General features: G+C 42.1%; 1 protein-coding gene and 1 pseudogene across 1 annotated transcript; both read right to left on the bottom strand.

Moving 5' to 3' along the window:
- Positions 1–7,828: 7,828 nt before the first annotated feature.
- On the bottom strand, positions 7,829–15,117 carry LOC121576990 (transmembrane protein 263). Its single transcript, XM_041890648.2, has 3 exons — positions 15,010–15,117; positions 9,205–9,272; positions 7,829–8,410 (listed from the first exon to the last, which is right to left on the bottom strand). The coding sequence occupies exons 2-3, from the start codon at positions 9,263–9,265 to the stop codon at positions 8,112–8,114; spliced, it is 360 nt and encodes a 119-aa protein (XP_041746582.2). The 5' UTR covers positions 9,266–9,272; positions 15,010–15,117; the 3' UTR covers positions 7,829–8,111.
- Positions 15,118–16,628: 1,511 nt separating this feature from the next.
- LOC121577351 lies at positions 16,629–18,204 on the bottom strand (annotated as a pseudogene).
- Between the last annotated feature and the right edge of the window lie 3,334 nt (positions 18,205–21,538).

Below are 21,538 nucleotides of genomic sequence, written 5' to 3'. Positions count from 1 at the left end.
CATCTGTATATATCCTTTTGTCTGTTACAGAGAGTTTTGGAGATGGATGCCCATGTAATTCGCCATTAATTTATTTATGTGGATGAGGTTGGCTTCAACGGAATAAATGTAATAGGACAGAGGGCAATTACCAATGTCCCTGGACAGCGTGGGGGTAATATAACTATGTGTGCTGCCATCACTCAAAACGGGGTCCTCCATCACAATGCCACACTGGGTCCGTACAACACTGGCCATATGCTCACTTTTCTGGATGCAATTCACACAATGCTTGTCCCTGATCCAGATCCTGCTAGATTTGTGGTTATATGGGACAATGTTAGTTTTCACCGGGCTGTTCTGGTCCAAAACTGGTTTGCCACCCATCCACAATTTGTAGTTTTGTACCTACCCCCATATTCACCTTTTCTAAATCCCATAGAGGAATTCTTCTCAGCCTGGCGCTAGAAAGTGTATGATCGCCAACCCTATGCCCGCATGCCACTTCTCTACACTGCCCCCCCTACCATTTCCTGGACTGCCCCCCCGGGACCCCACACACACAATTGTGTTCTTTACTGTATTCTAAAGAATATACTTTTGGTTTACATATGTTTATGGTTTTGTTGTATGCTACTGTATACAACAGTAATGTTTTGGCCTAATAAATATTTTCTGTTTCTACATTGCATTGGTGTTTACAGTGTACTTGTTACCCCTCTCAGCAGATTACTTTCACTGTAGAACATGGTATTGCAATGTAGATATAAGCCTATGAAAGACCAAAGAGCTTTAGATTTAGAACAACAGGGTTTACATGGTATATCCAAAAATGTACTATTATGAAAGAAGTGTTTGCCATTTGATGCAAATGCTTCATTCTGACATGTGTTTATGGCATTTTGAATTCAGTGTTACATTTTGCAGGAGATGTGAGGCATTTTGCATTTTGTGTGTGCAGTTTTGGGAATTGTGTGTAGAGTTTTGAAAAAAGGAGAGTTTTGAAAACGTGTGTAAGCAGTTGGAAAAAACTGTAATAACCACATGTTGAAAGGGGTAATCTCCTGAGGACCTACCAGTTCACCAGGAGCACCATCCTGTCGTAGGGGACCAAACAAGTCAGTACCCACTGCCCCATTAACGGCAGGACCTGGGGTCTAGGAGGGACAGACAGCCAGCCTTTCACGAGCCTTGGCGTGTGCGAGCTGGAACAGCATCTCCTTAATGCTGAGTGCCAAGCAGAGACACATTGGGTCCGATTTTTATTATTTGGTTAATTCAGACGGAGTTTGAAAGTCCAACCTTCCAATCGCAGGGCGGACACTAACCACAAGGCCACTAAGTTGGTAACAGACAGCCCCTACCCACTCAAATAATAAAAAACAGGACAAATTGATTATTTTACCCTTCATTTTGGCCCATTCGATCCCTTGCCTTTCATATTGTCAGTGTGCTGCTGTAACTAAAAACTAAGGTTTTAGGTTTTCTCCTGTGATTTTTACCTTCAAACAAGTTGTTTGAGGGCAATTACTTAGCGAAATTGTTAACCTAAACACAGGGCCTATACAGTGCATTTGGAAAGTATTCAGACCCCTTCACTTTTTCCACATTGTTACATTACAGCCTTATTCTAAAATGGATTAAATAAAAATAAAATGTCCTCAATCTACACACAATACCCCATAATGACAAAGCAAAAACTGTTTTTTTAAAATGTATTACAAATAAAAAACAGAAATCCCTTATTTACAGAAGTATTCAGACCCTTTGCTATGAGACTCAATTGAGCTCAGGTGCATCCTGTTTCCATTAATCATCCTTGAGATGTTTCTACAACTTGATTGGAGTCAATCTGTGGTAAATTAAATTGATTGGACATGATTTGGAAAGGCATACATACCTGTCTATGTAAAGGTCCCACAGTTGACAGTGCATGTCAGAGCAAAAACCAAGCCATGAGATCGAAGGAATTGTCTGTAGAGCGCCGAGACAGGATTGTGTCGAGGCACAGCTCTGGGGAAGGGTACCAAAACATTTCTGCAGCATTGAAGGTCCCCAAGAACACAGTGGCCTCAATCATTCTTAAATGGAAGACGTTTGGAACCACCAAGACTCTTCCTAGAGCTGGCCGCCCGGCCAAACTGAGCAATCAGGGAAGAAGGGCCTTGGTCAGGGAGGTTACCAAGAACCTGATGGTCACTCTGATAGAGCTCCAGAGTTCCTCTGTGGAGATGGGAGAACCTTCCAGAAGGACAACCATCTCTGCAGCACTCCACCAATCAGGCCTTTATGGTAGAGTGGCCAGACGGAAGCCACTCCTCAGTAAAAGGCACATGACAGCCCGCTTGGAGTTTGCCAAAAGGCACCTAAAGGACTCTCAGACCATGAGAAACAAGATTCTCTGGTCTGATGAAACCAAGATTGAACTCTTTGGCCTGAATGCCAATTTGGAAGCTTTTATTTTAATATTTACCACTGCATATTAAACAAATAGGAGAATGGTTAAATTAGCATTCTTTAGAAGCATGTAGGGGAGCTAATGTCTCATTCAGGGGAGGTGAGCCCCCCCCTGGCTCCCCCATAATTCGTAACCTGCATGAAAGGATTGGATAGCTGTATCAGAGGGAAAAGGTGCCACTATTACCATACTGCTTAATTCAATCCTATGAAATCTACATGAAGTACCTAAGGGAAGGGTGCTAGGGGCAGATTTGGGATTAGGCATGATCTTATTTGCAGGCTAGGTGGGTCCACTGCTGTATTGGCTATACACACCTTTTAGATTAGTGAACGGAGGGGTAGGAGCTAAAGGAGGGGGCTACTGAAATTCATCTCTGCAGTGCTGACAAGCCAAACAAATAGGAACCACAATTGAGTAGCCTAGTTCTTATTCACATCGTCAAACCTTTAATGACAAACGGGCAAAACAACAGATCTGATGAAAAAGGCGTATTTATTATTAAATTATATTGATATACAAAGTTCAATTCCACCTTTAGCACATTAACAGGACACCCAAGAGGAAATCCCTTACAATGAAGCAGGATCAGCCTGAAATCCCACAGCCTTCCCTCCTGTATCCAGCAGTCAACGTGTGGAATGAATGAAAAGTTCATGAAATATTGAGGTGAAAACTGGAAAGGCAATTTATGGAGGAGACAAATCCTGAACAAAATAAATATCCATGCTGTTACAAAAGGTGTAACCTACACACAAATGTGTTGTGGCACAGAGCACTCCACTTGTAAGAATCCACTGATTAATAGTGAAATCCTTTGGTAGAGCACTATATTGAAAATATGAACATTGTATTTCTAATATCAACAATATAAAAAGGCAACACAACACCTTAAATGTATTCAAAAATGTATAATGCTAAAATAGCCTAGTACAATACACTGAGTGTACAAAACATTAAAGGACACCTTCCTAATATTGAGTTGCACACCCCCGCCTCCCTTTTGCTCTAAAACCAACCTAAATTCGTTGGGGCATGGACTCTACAAGGTGTCGAAAGAGTTCCACAGGGATACAGGCCCATGTTGACTAATGCTTCCCACAGTTGTGTCAAGTTGGCTGGATGTCCTTTGGGTGGTGGACCATTCTTGATACACACAGGAAAATGTTGAGGGTGAAAAACCCAGCAGCGTTGCAGTTCTCGACACAAACTAGTACACCTGGGACCTACTACCATATCCCATTCAAAGGCACTTAAATCTATTTTTTTGCCCATTCACCCTCTGAGTGGCACACATATCTCAAGGATTAAAAATCCTTCTAACCGGTCTTCCTTCCCTTCATCTACACTGATTGAAGTGGATTTAACAGGTGACATCAACAAGGGTTCATAGCTTTCACCTGGTCAGTCTATGTCATGGAAAGAGCAGGTGTCCTTAATGTATTGTACACTCAGTGTATGTGGACTAGAATCTAGTGGGATCAAAAAGGAATACGTTACTGTAGTTCAGGCTTTCTTGTTGGAATAAGGCACCTTGTTGTAAAGTGAAAGAACAAAAGAAAGCGAGAGAAAGGAAGGGCAGTGACAGAGCTCTGTGATTCAGCGCAGGATCAGTGAAAAACATTATTTCTATACCATTAAAGGGAAAACGCATCCTAAAACTACTCTCGGTCATTGAAAAACATGAGGATACATAACTCGCACCAGAGAGCATTCTCCGAAAAAGATACATTTAAATGGAAAAATGTCCACGTTAGAAAATTTCCCTAGCGGATACTTTTTTCCCCCTACGGAATGAAAAAAAATCCTCATTACATCAGGAACAGGGAGTTTGAGATTCAAATCATATACTTAACAGCAGAAGGGAAAAAATGAAAACAATTTCCCCCAGCATAAACATCTAGCCAGGAACATTGACTTCCTGAGCAGAGTATTTAGTCCCCCATAGCGCTGGCAGGCAGCATTAAAATCCCAGAGTGCCGCGGTAATTCTCAGGGAGAGGAGGGAGAGTGATGAGTGTTGTTGTGGGAGAGGGCACCAAAGCTGGGCTGCTGGGCCCCAGAGGCACAGAGTCAGTAATCTCAGAAACAGAATCAATCAGAGAGATTGAGTGGAGCCATCAACTCCCCGCCGTTACCGACGCTTTTCGCAACAAGGCGTTGCCTCGGTTGTTGGAGCAGCCCGGTGCTGGCTTCTTCAATCTGAACCCCGCCACAGCCCGGGGATCACCGAGATAAACCCCCCTGTGCAGGCCCAGTACCAAACCCCCCCATGAGATCCTCTATATTTACTGTCAGAAGTGCCGGGCTAGTCATTGATCACGGATTGTCTGACTGCCAGGTGGAGTTCAAGTTTTCAACAAACACAGCAATGAACATGAACACCACCTAAGCCGGTTTCTTCAACAGCGGCCGAGAGATGGAACAAATATTACGCAATAAAATAGGCCTAATGTTTTATAAATAATAATAAAATAAATTGGTCATTTAGCAGACGCTCTTATCCAGAGCGACTTACAGGAGCAATTAGGGTTAAGTGCCTTGCCCAAGGGCACATCGACAGATTTTTCACCTAGTCGGCTTGGGGATTAGAGCCAGCGACCTTTCGGTTACTGGTACAACGCTCTTACAGTTTTTCTCAGTCGCTTTGGTGCATTTCTTAGATCAAAAGTGCAATTCTTGATACTACTTGTACAAATTCCAAATCATCTAGTCACTTGTGCACATCATTAAAGCAATTTCTTATTCCTTTGAACAAATTGCAATTGCTTTTGTACATATTGCAATTGATAATGTACAAGTGTCAGCTTTTTTCCACATTTTCAATTGCTCATGTCATGTTGATCAAAATATAGTAGATGGTTCTCTGTTGAATAGTCTTACCCCTCAAAACATCTAGGCATTAGTTCCTTGCATAAGCCATTACATGCAAAATTGTTGAACTATTTGTCATAAACTGTCAAGCATAGTTTTACACATTTCTATTAGACCTTTTGTACAAAAACGTAAATTGCTGAATCGTGCAGGTGAAATTAACCCTCACTCATGAAGGAATGTAAAGTGTTAGTTCAACCAACAATCAACCAGTTGTCTAAATTGCTCAAGGGTGCATCTCATGAAGAATCAATTGGCAAGCATATATAGACAGACCACAACACAGAGTTGCAATTTTCCAATAATGGATGGACCAGGAAACGAACAGGGTCAACAGCCAAGAGGAGGAAGAAGAGGAGCAAGGATGCGTGGTGGAAGGCAAAACAGAGGAAGAGGCAGAAGAGGACATAGGCGCATATCTGATGACATAAGGGCCACTATTGTAGACCATGTTGTCAATCATGGCCTTACAATGGCTGAGGCGGGTCGAAGGGTGCAGCCGAATATTGGGAGATCAACCGTGTCCTCAATAGTACAAACGTTTCGAAGAGAGAACAGGTATGTCCACCAATGTACAGTGCACTGTTACTGTATATAAGCAGTATACTGTATACTTCCTACAATGCTTCATATTACAGTAGTCCACTTGTATTTCACAGCATACAGAAATATACTCTATACAGATACATACTGCACCTTACATGCACCCACCTGTATGTTTTACAGTAAAATGTGTGTTCGCATAGTTTTTGTCTATGTGAAAGTGTGCGATGCATCACTGCATTTTTCCACACATAGGACTGCAAGATTACCTCAAACCGGTGGCAGAGGACGCCTTTTCACACCTCAACAGGAGGAGGCTATTTGCACCATGGTCCGAGCAAACAATGCCATGAGACTCAGGGAAATACAAAGGACCATTATAGAAGACAACGATGTCTTTGAAAACATCCATACGGTTAGCATCTCAACCATCGACAGGGTGCTGCATAGAAACCAGATGAGTATGAAACAGCTGTACCGTGTACCATTCCAAAGGAATGAGGACAGAGTTAAGGAGCTACGGTACCAGTATGTACAGGTAAAACATATATCTATGTAACTACTTTACAGCAACATTTTATAGTGTTACATAGTACAGTAAGCATAAACTGCACACATTTCCATTGCTGTGGAAGGAACATGCAATATATGTACATTTTATGTCACTCTTCCTTACCAAAACAAATTCAACTGTGTGTTCTGGGATATAGCGTATAATGGAGTTGGAATCAAGTGAACCCTCTCACAACTTTGTATACGTGGATGAGGCTGGCTTCAACCTGACCAAATGCAGAAGGCGGGGTCGGAATATCATCGGTCACAGAGCTACTGTGGATTTGCCAGGCCAACGGGGAGGAAATATCACCATGTGTGCTGCTATTTCGGAGCATGGTGTCCTAACCCATATCCCCCTTTTAGGGCCATACAACACCCAGCATCTACTCAACTTTTTAGAGACTCTCTACAGGGCTCTCATCCCTGATGATGAGAGGGGTCTGTTTAGAGAGGATTTGCCAAAGTATGTGGTCATTTGTGATAATGTGAGTTTCCATCGATCAAACATCATAAGGCAATGGTTTGTGACCCACCCGAGGATGCTCATAGAATTCCTCCCACCTTATTCACCATTCCTTAACCCAATTGAGGAGTTCTTTTCAGCATGGAGGTGGAAGGTGTACGATCGTCAGCCACACACACAGATGACCCTGCTGGCTGCAATGGATGCAGCATGTGAGGACACCACAGTAGACGCCTGCAGAGGATGGATAAGGCATTCCAAAAGATTCTTTCCACGTTGCATTGGAAGGGAAAATATCCGGTGTGATGTGGATGAGAATATGTGGGCTGACAGACAGGAACGTCTGGATGTGTAGAGACAGCACTAGAACAGTGCTGTTGGCAAAGTTGTGCCTTAGGGGTGGTTTCCTGTGTTTCTTTCTAATTTAGTTTTTTTTCCTTTGTGCCCCTTGGGTTGTCCAGTCTCTTTCAATCAATAACCCACATACAGTAATATGTAAATAGTACTGTTGAAATTGATATATGCCATAGAAGTGCAGCCTTGTGCATTTTCAATACAGTAACTGTCATCCAAACTGTAGCCTAAGTTTACATCAGGTAATACTGTCCAAAGTACACAGTTCCATTGACAACATGCCTAAACATTTTGACAACCTTGTTCGTGAACAATGACTCAATTACTTATCATTCTGATGACACTGACATGATCATTGGCATGAATATTTACTTTTGAGAGATGTACTAAGGATTTTTAGTGACTGACTAGCTTTAGAAACATATCTATTGTATATTGCAGTTTGTACAAATTGTTCTGAGAAATGCACTTATTATTTTGCACATGTTAGGGATGATGTGAAAAATGCACCAAAGCGACTGAGAAAAACTGTAACCACTAAGCTACCTGACGTTTTCTTGGTTGGATTCTATCTACAGTAAATACAACATTCACAGTCAGTCATTTCATATTTCAACAGTTTGAGGCACTGGTTTATATCACAGACAAAGACGGGTGGGGTGGCCCCTGCACTGCTGAGCAGAAAAACCCTTATTTAATCTCCCCCTCAGTGGCCAGGCCACATAATTTGGGAGTGGTCCATAGACACTCGCGGATCAGAGCGTAGAGCCCTCCACAAAAAGTTAATACACACAACATTGTTGGATTCCGCCGTAGCCCTCCAGACTGTAGGCGGACCAGACACGACATGCACGAGCCCCAAAATGGCACCGCCGTCCGCCCCTCCTCAATCAGACTTGTCCTTTTTCTTGCCCCCTCCAATAGGAACTTTACTGGCCACCGCTGAGCCTACTGCGGACACGCCTCCGGCTACAGCACACACCCCTCCTTTCACCAGCCCCACCCCGATGCCGGGTACAGCGGCCACCGAGGTGACAGCGGTCTTGGTCAGGTCGAAGCTCTTCCCTCCTATCCAGGCCACCCCGCCCACAGTGGCTCCCACGGCACCTTTAGTGACACTGAAGAGGCCTCCGGTCACTCTGGAGAACATGCCTGGCTGTGGCACGGGGTGATCCTTGTTGCTGTCTGATGAGAGACAATAGGGTGTTAGTGTTGAGAGAAGTTAAGCAGAGGAACACAAAGTAACTTCCCCAGCTTATGGGGACTTCCATACCGTACAGACAGTGTCACCATAGAATGATGAATAGGCTACTACATGGAAGTTTGTGTCAAACCATGTCTTCTGCTTAGAATGGTCCATTATAGGGTAGTAGCCCCACTAGAACGCTAAAGCTAAATATAGGAATGACGGCCCTAAATAGCCCTCATTGCTTCGAATGACAGAATAATCCGTGTGTAGTGGGCTACAGACAAACTGTAGAACCACTAACAGTGTAGAAGATGGAACGGTACCGCCACCTGGTGGTACACAAATACAAACTCTTCAGACAGAGATTCTCTATGAATTCTAATTTGTGAGGAAATTTTTAAAATCAGGTTTACTGTAGTTAGGCCTATTAGTAAGATCTTGAGTGATAGTTTAGCATTCAAGTAGCAGTTTGGAGCGTTGGGCCAGTAACCGAAAGGTCCCTGGTTCGAATCCCCAATCTAGCAAGGTGGAAAAATCTGCCGTTCCGCCCTTGAGCAAGGCAGTTAACCCCAAACAACAACTGCTGGACGTTGATTAAGGCAGCCCCCCGCATCTCTCTGATTCAGAGAGGTTGGGTTAAATGCGGAAGACACATTTCGGTTGAATGCATTCAGTTGTGCAACTGACTAAGTATTCCCTTTACATTACTGAGAGTCAGTGTAAAAAATTATATAATTGTCCATTCAATGTTCATCAGCTGGTAAGTGGCCACTAAGGAGACTGAACTGACCTGCTGGAGGCTCATCTTTGAGGTATGCTGGGACTTCATCCTGCTGCTCACATTGATTCATCTTCCCTCTAGGCAGGAGAGGAAACAAATCAAGTCAACCAATTCCTCAATATTATCTCTTCAGTATTCCCAAATGAGGCACCACTCTGAAGGACTGTAGAGCAAATGTTTTCACTCTAGCAGTTATAATGGCTAGTTCTTGAAAAACAAGATGGAGAATGATTGCTCATAGGCCTAACCATTCCTCTGCCTGACTTCATGTGTGTGCCGCCTGCTTCTAACACCACCAAACAAGACCGACCTGTTTACTGTTGAAGCACAGAGGATAAGCAGATGTAGAACTGGGACAGGCAAATGTAACATCCATAGCGTAGTTTAGAAAAGGTTTTTGTAAAACATGCACCCTAGGCTACATCGGATCAACTTGAAACTTTCTCTGTAAAGCTAACTTTCATCAAGGTTTTATATGGTTTATAAATTGGTTTCTCTTTTCATTGTCAGTATCCTTTCACGTTTAGCGTTATGATATCCGTAACATCCAAACGGTTGTGGATGTGATGGATATTGATGCATCATATCTTAGCTTTATAACTTGGTACATTCACCACATTGTGTGACTGTTCTGAGATTTAGGTTATTCTTCAGATTTTTACCACAGCAATTGTTGATATCTTGAAAATGATGTTTTCTTGCTAAGATTCTCTATGCTGAAATGCATTTCTAATACATGATAGAAAGATGAGAAGTGTGTTTACCAACAATCTGAATAGTCCTGAAGGTTTTTTTTCAAATGAAAGACCCACAAAATGAAAGACTTCATCCAGTGTCCAGAAAAGTGGATTGGCAGTATAGGCACATGTGCATATTTTGTTCCAAATTACAGAAAAATGTGTTACAAAAAACATCTTACATGTCTACATTCAACTGGTAAAGGTACACTTAGATATACAGTACCAGTCAAAAGTTTGGACACACCTACTCGTTCAACGGTTTTTCTTTATTTGTACTATTTTCTACATTGTAGCATAATATTGAAGACATCAAAACTATGAAATGACACATATGGAATCATATAGTAACCAAAAAAGTGTTAAACAAATCATAATATATTTTATATTTGAGATTGTTCAAAGTAGCCACCCTTTGCCTTGATGACAGCTTTGCACACTCTTGGTATTCTCTCAACCAGCTTCATGAGGTAGTCACCTGGAATGCATTTTAATTAATGGGTGTGCCTTGTTAAAAGTTAATTTGTGGAAGTTCTTTCCTTCTTAATGCGTTTGAGCCAATCAGTTGTGTTGTGACAAAGTAGGGGTGGTATACAGAAGATAGCCCTATTTGGTGAAAGACCAAAAACAGCTCAAATAAGCAAAGAGAAATGACAGTCCATCATTACTTGAAGACATGAAGGTCAGTCAATCCAGAACATTTCAAGAACTTTGAAAGTTTCTTCAAGTGCAGTTGCAAAAAACATCAAGCACTATGATGAAACTGGCTCTCATGAGGACCGCCACAGGAAAGGAAGACCCGGAGTTACCTCTGCTGCAGAGGATAAGTTCATTAGAGTTACCAGCCTCAGAAATTGCAGCCCAAATAAATGCTTCACAGAGTTCAAGTAAGACACATCTCAACATCAACTGCTCAGAAGAGACTGTTTGAGTCAGGCCTTCATGGTTGAATTGCTGCAAAGAAAACACTACTAAAGGGACACCAATAAGAAGAAATTTGCTTGGGCCAAGAAACACGAGCAATGGACATTAGACTGGTGGAAATCTGTCCTTTGGTCTGATGAGTCCAAATTTGAGATTTTTGGCTCCAACCGCCGTGTCTTTGTGAGACGCAGAGTAGGTGAACGGATGATCTCCACATGTGTGGTTCGCACCGTGAAGCATGGAGGAGTAGATGTGATGGTGCTTTACTGGTGACACTGGTCCTCTACGAAAGACTATCGAGAATAAATATGAGTTAATCATAGGAGAGCTGTAGCTCCGCCCACTGGTGATGTGGAGCAGAGTATGCTGAGCGATCGCTGAGGAGAAGGAAGTAACTAGAGAAAGTACACAAGCCGTGATAAGTTCCAGCCATCTCCTGTGATTCCCTTTAGTTAGCATTCTTTGTTTTAGCCATGGCCAGTGTGCATCCTTCAGAAATGTGAGTTCATATTTCTTACAATTCATGTGTTGTGGACACACTCCTTTGCTATGCTAATTAGCGTTTTTACCACAAGCTAGCAACTGTAAACTTGCTAACCCTGTTGTTTGTCATCTCAATTCAGACATTTAGCATTTCAGTGTCTAGTCTTGGATGTATACTGTATAGATTATGTGGGTATTTTTTTAGCAATGAGCAATATACATTCAAGTTCATGCAGTTGTGTGAGGATGATGGTGCTGCTCAGTAGTGCTGTGTAGTTGCACTCCTCTGATCATTCATTAGTGAAGTCACAGCCATGTTGTTAGGTTGTATTGCCCTGTGCAGCAGATAACCTATTGTAGCCATATTATTTATAGTTTACAGTGAGGGAAAAAAGTATTTGATCCCCTGCTGATTTTGTACGTTGTAAACCTAAGGGTAGGTTTATTTGAACAGTGAGAGACAGAATAACAACAAAAAGATCCAGAAAAACGCATGTCAAACATTTTATAAATTGATTTGCATTTTAATGAGGGAAGTAAGTATTTGACCCCCTCTCAATCAGAAAGATTTCTGGCTCCCACTCTTAAAGGGAGTGCTCCTAATCTCAGCTTGTTACCTGTATAAAAAGACACCTGTCCACAGAAGCAATCAATCAATCAGATTCCAAACTCTCCACCATGGCCAAGACCAAAGAGCTCTCCAAGGATGTCAGAGACAAGATTGTAGACCTACACAAGGCTGGAATGGGCTACAAGACCATCGCCAAGCAGCTTGGTGAGAAGGTGACAACAGTTGGTGCGATTATTCGCAAATGGAAGAAACACAAAAGACCTGTCAATCTCCCTCGGCCTGGGGCTCCATGCAAGATCTCACCTCGTGGAGTTGCAATGATCATGAGAACAGTGAGGAATCAGCCCAGAACTACACAGGAGGATCTTGTCAATGATCTCAAGGCAGCTGGGACCATAGTCACCAAGAAATTGGTAACACACTACGCCGTGAAGGACTGAAATCCTGCAACGCCCGCAAGGTCCCCCTGCTCAAGAAAGCACATATACAGGCCCGTCTGAAGTTTGCCAATGAACATCTGAATGATTCAGAGGAGAACTGGGTGAAAGTGTTGTGGTCAGATGACACCAAAATGGAGCTCTTTGGCATCAACTCAACTTGCGGTGTTTGGAGGAGGAGGAATGCTGCCTATGACCCCAAGAACACCATCCCCACCATCAAACATGGAGGTGGAAACATTATGCTTTGGGGGTGTTTTTCTACTAAGGGGACAGGACAACTTCACCGCATCAAAGGGACAATGGACGGGGCCATGTACCGTCAAATCTTGGGTGAGAACCTCCTTCCCTCAGCCAGGGCATTGAAAATGGGTCCTGGATCGGTATTCCAGCATGACAATGACCCAAAACACACGGCCAAGGCAATAATAATAATATAATAATAATAAGCCATTTAGCAGACGCTTTTATCCAAAGCGACTTACAGTCATGCGTGCATACATTTTTTTTTTTGTGTGTATGGGTGGTCCCGGGGATCGAACCCACTACCTTGGCGTTACAAGCGCCGTGCTCTACCAGCTGAGCTACAGAGGACCACTCAGCAAAGGAGTGGCTCAAGAATAAGCACATTAAGGTCCTGGAGTGGCCTAGCCAGTCTCCAGACCTTCATTCCATAGAAAATCTGTGGAGGGAGCTGAAGGTTCGAGTTGCCAAACATCAGCCTCGAAACCTTAATGACTTGGAGAAGATCTGCAAAGAGGAGTGGAACAAAATCCCTCCTGCGATGTGTGCAAACCTGGTGGCCAACTACAAGAAACGTCTGACCTCTGATTGCCAACAAGGGTTTTGCCACCAAGTACTAAGTCATGTTTTGCAGAGGGGTCAAATACTTATTTCCCTCATTAAAATGCAAATCAATTTATAACATTTTTGACATGCGTTTTTCAGGATTTTTTTGTTGTTATTCTGTCTCTCACTGTTCAAATAAACCCACCATTAAAATTATAGACTGATCATGTCTTTGTCAGTGGGCAAACGTACAAAATCAGTAGGGGATCAAATACTTTTTTCCCTCACTGTATGTAATTGGAGGTTGTATTAAGCCTATACCTGCCATTTACTATTGTATTTAAATGTTGCCCTTTTCAGAACCACACAAACTCTTGGTTAACACAATTGTCTGTGCCGTTACTGCTCTGTGAATCAGCGTCATTAAACAACCTCAACTGGAATCCTACCGGTCTGTCATCTGTGCCCTTACAAGCACCTGGGAGAGAACACATAGTTCTAAGTAAAACCTAACCCTACAGAATATACAGTCCACCGAGTCCTCAACTACAGGCCCAAACACACCAAGACAGTCATGAAGAGGGCACGACAACACCTTCCCCCCCGTTGTGAGGTCAGAACGCTCAGATCAACCCTACTCCTCGGCCAGAGCGTCCAGTGTGCGCTCTGAACACTGAGAAACGAATGGACAATCTGACAACGCTCTGAATTTACCAACGCCCAGAGCCACTCGGAGCACTCTGGCACTCGAGATTAAATTTGAGAAGCATTTTGCTACACCTGCAATAACATCTGCTAAATATGTGTATGTGACCAACAAAATTTGATTTAGGAACACACCCTTAATCTACACAGGAAGGCTGTCCTACCCTAGTGCTTGCTTAGCTGTAAGCAAGCGGGTCAGATCTGCTGGCTAACACTATAGTAAACTATGCTAGTCTAGCTTAGTCTATTAACAAACGTTGCTCTCAATGTCCCCCCACAGTTCCACATAGCACACTCACAGATACATGATTGTGTAAAAGTTTTCATTAGCTTATCCTTAGGCAAAGTACTAAACTGGAAATTAGAAATGGACCAACAAATATTTACGCGCTGGCTAAAGTACATTCATTTCACAATGAACGTGTTTGGTGTCCAGTAAGCTACAATTGAAGACCGCTTATATGGCCACCCGTTAGCCCTAGTTAAGCATATAACGTTAGCTAGCCATGCTGTCATGAATCTAGAGTCAGTAGACCCAATTTGTGGAATATCCCTCCGATATGGTTCTTGAAGTTGAAGGTGTGGAGCTGGAGTTAATTTAGTTATATTAGCTAAATATCAAAGTTGCAGTACTAACTGTCGTTAGCTAGCTACTTAAATAGTTTGGTGACCATAATAAACATCCAAATGATGTTAAATTTAAAATAGTTCAATAAGAGTTAGCTACGTTATGGATTACTGAGTAACGACGTGGCAACAGGCTGCCCAGTCCAATTGAGTTGACGTTTCACAAACTAGCTAAATAGCTAGGATAGCAACTACTAGCATAAATGGTTAGCTAAATTAGCGTTAGCTAACTATATGTTTTAGCAAAATATGATCTCTCATTCACTTCGATTTTAAACTCCACTTGTTATTTGAAACACCTTTATTTAGGAGCGCAAGGTAACGGCGAAAAACAACGTTAACCAACTTTTAGCTAGCTAATTTCACACATCTTGACTGAAGCTGCATGGCTAACTAACGCTAATTTGTTAGTTGGAGATGGCTTAGTGTAGAATGCCTTTCTATTTTAATTGTGTGATAAATCAAAATAGTTGGAGTTTATATAAATCGATTGAAATGTTTTAGCTAAATAATATAGCTAGCGTTATGTTAGCCAATTTACCTTGCTTTTTCTGTGTCTGTTATCTCTGACGTTGCAGCTATCCAGCTGCCATCAGAAACTTTTCTTTTGAGAGTTGCCAGTAAACTAGCTTTGTCTCCACCCCCAGCCAGAAAGGTCACAATACCTGCATTTATACTGAACAACAATATAAACGTAACAATTTCAAAATGTTTAATGAGTTACAGTTCATAGAAGGAAATCAGTCAATTTAAATAAATTCATTAGGACCTAATCTATGGATTTCACATGACTGGACAGGGGTGTAGCCATGGGAGGGCAAAGGTCCTACCACTTGGGAGCCAGGCCCAGCCAATCAGAATGAGTTTTTCCCCACAAAAGGGCTTTATTAGAGGCAGAAATACTCCTCCGCACCCCCGCAGAAGCCGGATGAGGAGGTATGGGCTGCCGTGGTTACACATTGGTCTACGGTTGTGAGGCCGGTTGGATGTACTGCCAAATTCTCTAAAACAACGTTGGAGGTGGCTTATGGTAGAGAAATGAACATTACATTCTCTGGCAACAGCTCTGTTGGACATTCCTGCAGGCAACATGCCAATTGCATGCTCCCTTAAAATTTGAGACATCTGTGGCATTGTTTTGTGACAAAACTGCACATTTTAGTGGCCTTTTGTTCCCAGCACAAGGTGCACCTGTGTAATGATGCTGTTTAATCAGCTTCTTGATATGCCACACCTCTCAGGTGGAGGGATTATCTTGGCAAAGGAGAAATGCTCACTAACAGGGATGTAAACAAATTTGTGCACAATTAGAAATATTGTTTTGTGCATATGGAACATTTCTGGGATCTTTTATTTCAGCTCATGAAAAATGGGACCAACACTTTACATGTTGCATTTATATTTTAGTTTAGTAGTATTTTTGGTATTTCACTAGAAATTGACCTTTTTGGTAAATGTGAACACATTATAGGCTGGTGTGACCCAGAATCTGGGTTTACAGGAGACGTTGAATATTGCGATTCTCGATTCAACGACTCTTTTGTAAACCCATATTCTGGTTGGCAGTTTAATAAATATTTTCATATGACTGACTGAACATGCTAAGTCTGGTGGCACAATTTTCCAACATAGGCCTATTAGCCATATGTTTTATGTATTGGTCTTTGAGAAAGGTTATGCTTATTTTAAGATCATTTATAATGTAGCTCTACAATGAACTGGGAAATGTATAATTGTTATTTACATATATTTCAAGATGTGCTGTCTAATGAAGTGTAAGTTCATGAATCAGAGTCAAATATTGGGCAGTGTAACACATACTCCATGGACAGGTTGTGTTCCCATTGACAATGCTTGATTTACATTAGTCAGGAAGTTGATCCTCCCCATTTACAGTTTAGATGTACCATTAGGCTTAAATACATTCAGGTACAGTCTGATAATGCACACAAAATGTTACTTACAGATGTACCAACAATTCTTGTTGCCATGTCAATTGCTAATCTTCCTTGAATAGGCTAATTTGCATACCACCCCCAAAGTTTAGAGACACCATGCTAGGACCTCCTCATTGCAATTATACACACCCACCCCTGCCAAGTTCCAAACCATCATACATTTATCAAGTAATAAATCTAAAGTAAAAATGACATGGAAGAATTCAAATGCGTGGAGTTTTATTATAGATTAGAAAAGGGGCTGAACAAGTATAACAAATAATTGAGAGGCATATTTAGTATTCAGCTTCTTCTGCCTCACAACAATCACCAGTCTGCCCCCACCTCTTCATAATCCTTCTCCAGAGCAGCCATGTCCTCTCTGGCCTCAGAGAACTCCCCTTCCTCCATGCCTTCACCCACATACCAGTGCACAAAGGCCTGCTTGGCATAAATCAGGTCAAACTTGTGGTCCAGGCGACTCCAAGCCTCTGCAATAGCTGTGGTGATACTCAGCATGCACACAGCTCTCTGCACCTTGGCCAGATCACCCCCAGGCACAACAGTAGGTGGCTGGTAGATGATCCCCACCTTGAATCCGGTGGGACACCAGTCCACAAATTGAATGGATTTGCGGGTCTTGATGTGGGCGATGGATGCGTTGACGTCTTTGGGCACCACATCACCACGGTACAGCAAGCAGCAGGCCATGTACTTGCCAAGCCTAGGATCACACTTTACCATGCGTTTGTGATCTCAGGAACAGAGAGTTGCTCGTGATAGGCCCTTTCTGCGGAGATGATGGCAGCGTAAGTGACCAGGGGGAAGTGGATACAGGGGTAAGGTACCAGGTTGGTCTGAAACTGTCAGGTCCACATTGAGTGCACCATAAAAGCACAGGGAGGCAGTGATTAAGGAGACGATCTGGGCAATGAGGCGGTTCAGATTAGTGTAAAATGGACACGCCACACCAAGATTACACTTGCATATGTCAAAGATTGCCTCATTATCCACCATGAAAGGGCAATCAGAGTGCTCCAGAGTGGTGTGTGTGGTCAGGATGGAGTTGTAGGGCTCCACAACTGCCGTGGACACCTGGGGCGCAGGGTAGACTGAGAACTCCAGTTTGGACTTCTTGCCGTAATCTACAGACAGGCGCTCCATCAACAGCGAAGCAGAGCCAGTCCCACCCCCAAAACTATGGAAGATGAGGAAGCCTTGTAGTCCAGTGCATCGGTCAGCCTGAGGAGAAAATAACACATTAAACAGTTTATCCAAATTTCTCCATACATGGACTTGCTATTAGACATTCAGAGCCACTCACCATTTTACGCATTCTGTCCAGTACAGATTCCACAATCGCCGTACCAATAGTGTAATGGCCACGTGCATAGTTATTGGCAGCGTCCTCCTTGCCACTGATGAGTTGTTCAGGGTGATACAACTGGCGGTAGTGTCCATTCCTTATCTCATCTAGAATAAATTATTTTGACGCATGCAGAAAGGGAAGGCACAAAAGAAAACTATACAGTATGAACAAAATTCAAGACATTACATGCCAATGAACATCATGCCATTTGAGGTTGTAGATCATGCTATTCAACTATGTCTTCCATACCCACAACTGTAGGCTCCAAATCTATGAAGATAGCCCTGCGAACATGTTTCCCACCTCCAGTCTCACTGAAGAAGGTACCAAATGAGGAGTCAGCCAGGAAAGCAGTACTGGACTCATGGATTCTTCAATCTGTCTGGAAACCATGCTCCAGGCAATACAACTCCCAACATGAATTGCCCATCTGGACACCTGCTTGACCGATGTGTACAGAAATGTATTCCCTCTGTCAAGACAATAAATAATTGGATTCAATGTCCATAGCTTCTACTTTTTTTCAAATGTGCTATACTGCATGTTGTAGCCCAACTATTGAGGATCAATGACAGGGAAAGTGGGTCTCATAACATTTTGGGGGGAGATTACCTAAATACTATAGTGTAAACATAACTCCAGAGAAAAGCTCAAAATAGGTCTCATTTGAAAATACCATTATATTTATTTTGTTATTAAACACTTCAGCTTACCATTGTTCAGCAGCTACAAATGGAATTTTATTTCAAAATGGGACACTTGACCAAAACCCTGAAACAGTTTAACAGATTCGACATGTAACCTACAAGTGCAAACAAAACAAATACATGTTCACGTCAACCTGGTAGTACTAAACGCTTCAGTCTAACGCATACCACAACAGCACACTCACCTTGCACAGATGGAGCATTGTTAATGGGCCTGGATTATACATTATTTAGCAATCAAGTGTGGGGGTGTGGCTTTCAATTGACATTGATTTAAAGAGGTCATTTTATTTTTAGCTACCAAATTATACCTAACAATAGGGTGATATCAGGCTATACCAAAGATGGTGGATAAATGAAGATAGTTCACTCAGGCCGTTTACCATTGGAAAAAATTGTCAGTTCCTGTCTACTTAAGTGGGTGGCACTCCTGTAGACGCCAATGCGATAGCAGCTGGGTCTGGCCTACTTAGTTAATTGACTTCCATTGAAACAGAAAAAAATAATGAGTGGGATGTCTCGCTTCCTCTTCCATCTCTGGCTATACTATAGGGTTTTGTTTAGAAGGGATACAGCTTGTGTCAAAATTGACTTTTCGTAGCAGGTTTAGAATAACTTACGCAGCAGGTTAGGAAAAGGGTTAGGGCTACCTAAAAATAAACAACTTTAGACATCAATTTGACAAAAGCTGTTTCCCATCTACACATGACTGTACTATAGCTCAGGGGTATTAAAATCTTGCCCTAAGAGGTCCGGAGTCTGCTGGTTTTCTGTTCTACCTGATCATTAATTGCACCCACCTGGTGTCCCAGGTCTAAATCAGTCCCTGATTAGAGGGGAATAATTAAAAAAAGCAGTGGAAATGACTTCAAGCGAGATTTGAATTTGCGGGATATAGCCTATCTATTTCATGATTCAAAGCCTAGTCCTGGACTAAAAGGCACTTTCAATAGAGGGTTCATTCTATGAATAGAGTGCCTTTTGGGTGGTGTATTTATTTCACCTAAAGAGCATAAAGAGCACATTTCTACCATCTCAAGAGGTTAAATAAAATCCACTTAAATCCATCTTAAATCAGCCAAACTCCCCTTGTGACAAGGGGAATGGAAGATTGAGAGGGGAAATTGAATGCAAGCTTAACAACAATATTTGAACTTCTTAAAACATGTTATGTTCGACACTCACTTTTTATTTTACCACAAACCACCAGAAATGGGCCAAAAAGAGTAGTAGCAGCTCAACTGCTTTTACACTATAATTCCACTTCTAGATACTCAATGTTACTTTAGAAAAAATATTTTAAAATGAACAGTTTTACCATATTAAAATAAGAGTTCAGTTCATGTTACAAGGTTGACCTTAAACCGCAGGGACAAATGTAAAGTAATCACCAATCACAGAGAAAAAAGTGGGTTAAAATGTAATTCATTGAGGACAACTCAGTTATTTGAATGAAAACACACTACTAATGCACATTTTATATGGTTGTCACGACTTCCGCCGAGGCTGCCCCCCCTCCTGGTTCAGGCAGGGTTTGGCGTTCGTCGTCACCGGAGTACTAGCCACTGCCGATCCCATTCTCATCACTCCACTTGTCATGTCTTGTCAATCACACACACCTGGTGCTCATTCCCCTAATTAGTATGTGTATAAGTGTTCCCTCTGTTCCCCTTCCCCTTGTCTTTGTGAGTGATTGGTTTGTTGTGAGGGCGTGTAGGTCAGTTGAGCTACATTTCACTGTGTTATTGCCAAGGTGGAGGTTTTCCCTTGTATAGTTTCGTTTGGCGTTTGATTTATGCAAACCGATTAAACTCTGGTTTCGGTATTTGACCTCCTGCGCCTGATTCCTTCTTTCACACCTCGTCACAATGGTTTAGTTTGTAGATGTACAGTATGTGATCCAACTGTTCAATTGAGTGTTTTTTCAACATTTGCACACATGTCTGAAGGACATAAAAGGCACTCTTGGTGGAATGAACCCGAGATTCTCCATAACAGGCCCTTACCTAACCTCCTGTCCGCCCATCTGCCAGTAATTAAAGTTGGAAATTAAAACATTGCAGATTGTCAAATGAATTTTCCATATAACAGAATACTAATCAGCTACCATTCGATTATTATTTTTTGAATATACAGCTGTCCTGTATAGACTACCTATGCCTGCATGACAGGAGCGGTCCTCCCGCTCTCTCCCAGCTTGGATAGAAAGTTGTGCGTAAAACTAGTCTATTAATGCCAAATAATACAGTCAGTCCACCCTCAAAATACTAGCTTACTAGGGATTGTTTCATTATGCAGTGTACTATCTATAGCTATACCGTCTTTAGCAGCGATTTAGGCGTTCTGTATAAACTTTTTATACAAATTTGACTACACATCAAATAGCATAACAATGAGGAAAAAGTAGTTGGCTTGAAGATACATTCAGCCTCTATTTATTGTTGAACTCAGCGGGTTTTGTCTGGCTAACAGCCTACACAAATGGGCTGCAATATTCAAGGTAAAAATTAATTAGGCCTAAATCAAATTAAGTCTAATTTGAGACTCCCCTGGTGTATAAAAGGCTGTGAAGTATTTGTAGTTAATCTTATCAGTAATGTTAGTTCATCATATCAGAGCTGTAGTTCTGCGCACCGGTGAAGTGAAGCAGAGCATGCTGGGTGATCTCCAGCTCAGAGAAGAAGATCAAGCTCGAGAGAAGTCATGTGAGAGAAAGTTCCAGCTGTCCTTGTGTTTTCCCAGCAGTTAACTTTCATTGTGTTAGCTAAGGCCAGTGTGCATCCTTGTTGATATGTAAGTAGACATTTCATATCTTTCAGGTGTTTATGTCTGAAGATGCACTCTGCGACAATAATGTCATATTTCAGGTTATGCTAATTAGTAGTTTTTACTGCGGCTAGCTATTGTCAGCTGGCTAGCTCTGTTTTGGTTGTCATATCATTTCGGACATTTAACCCTGTATTTGTATAGGATCATGTCCCCTGGGGCGTTGTTTATATGCCCTGTAATTGTATAGGTGTATGGTACATCATATGGGTATTACATTGTATTTCACTG

Source organism: Coregonus clupeaformis, chromosome 11 (assembly GCF_020615455.1).
Source record: "Coregonus clupeaformis isolate EN_2021a chromosome 11, ASM2061545v1, whole genome shotgun sequence".
Lineage (NCBI taxonomy): Eukaryota > Metazoa > Chordata > Actinopteri > Salmoniformes > Salmonidae > Coregonus > Coregonus clupeaformis.
The sequence above is the reverse complement of the archived record's forward strand: the minus strand, read 5'-3'. Positions and strand labels throughout refer to the sequence as shown.

Coding starts and splice junctions, on each gene's coding strand:
- LOC121576990 (XM_041890648.2), bottom strand. CDS start 9,265: ATGAATCAATGTGAGCAGCAGGATGAAGTCCCAGCATACCTCAAAGAT. Junction 8,411..9,204: donor CAAAGATGAGCCTCCAGCAG/GTCAGTTCAGTC, acceptor GTCTCTCATCAG/ACAGCAACAAGGATCACCCC.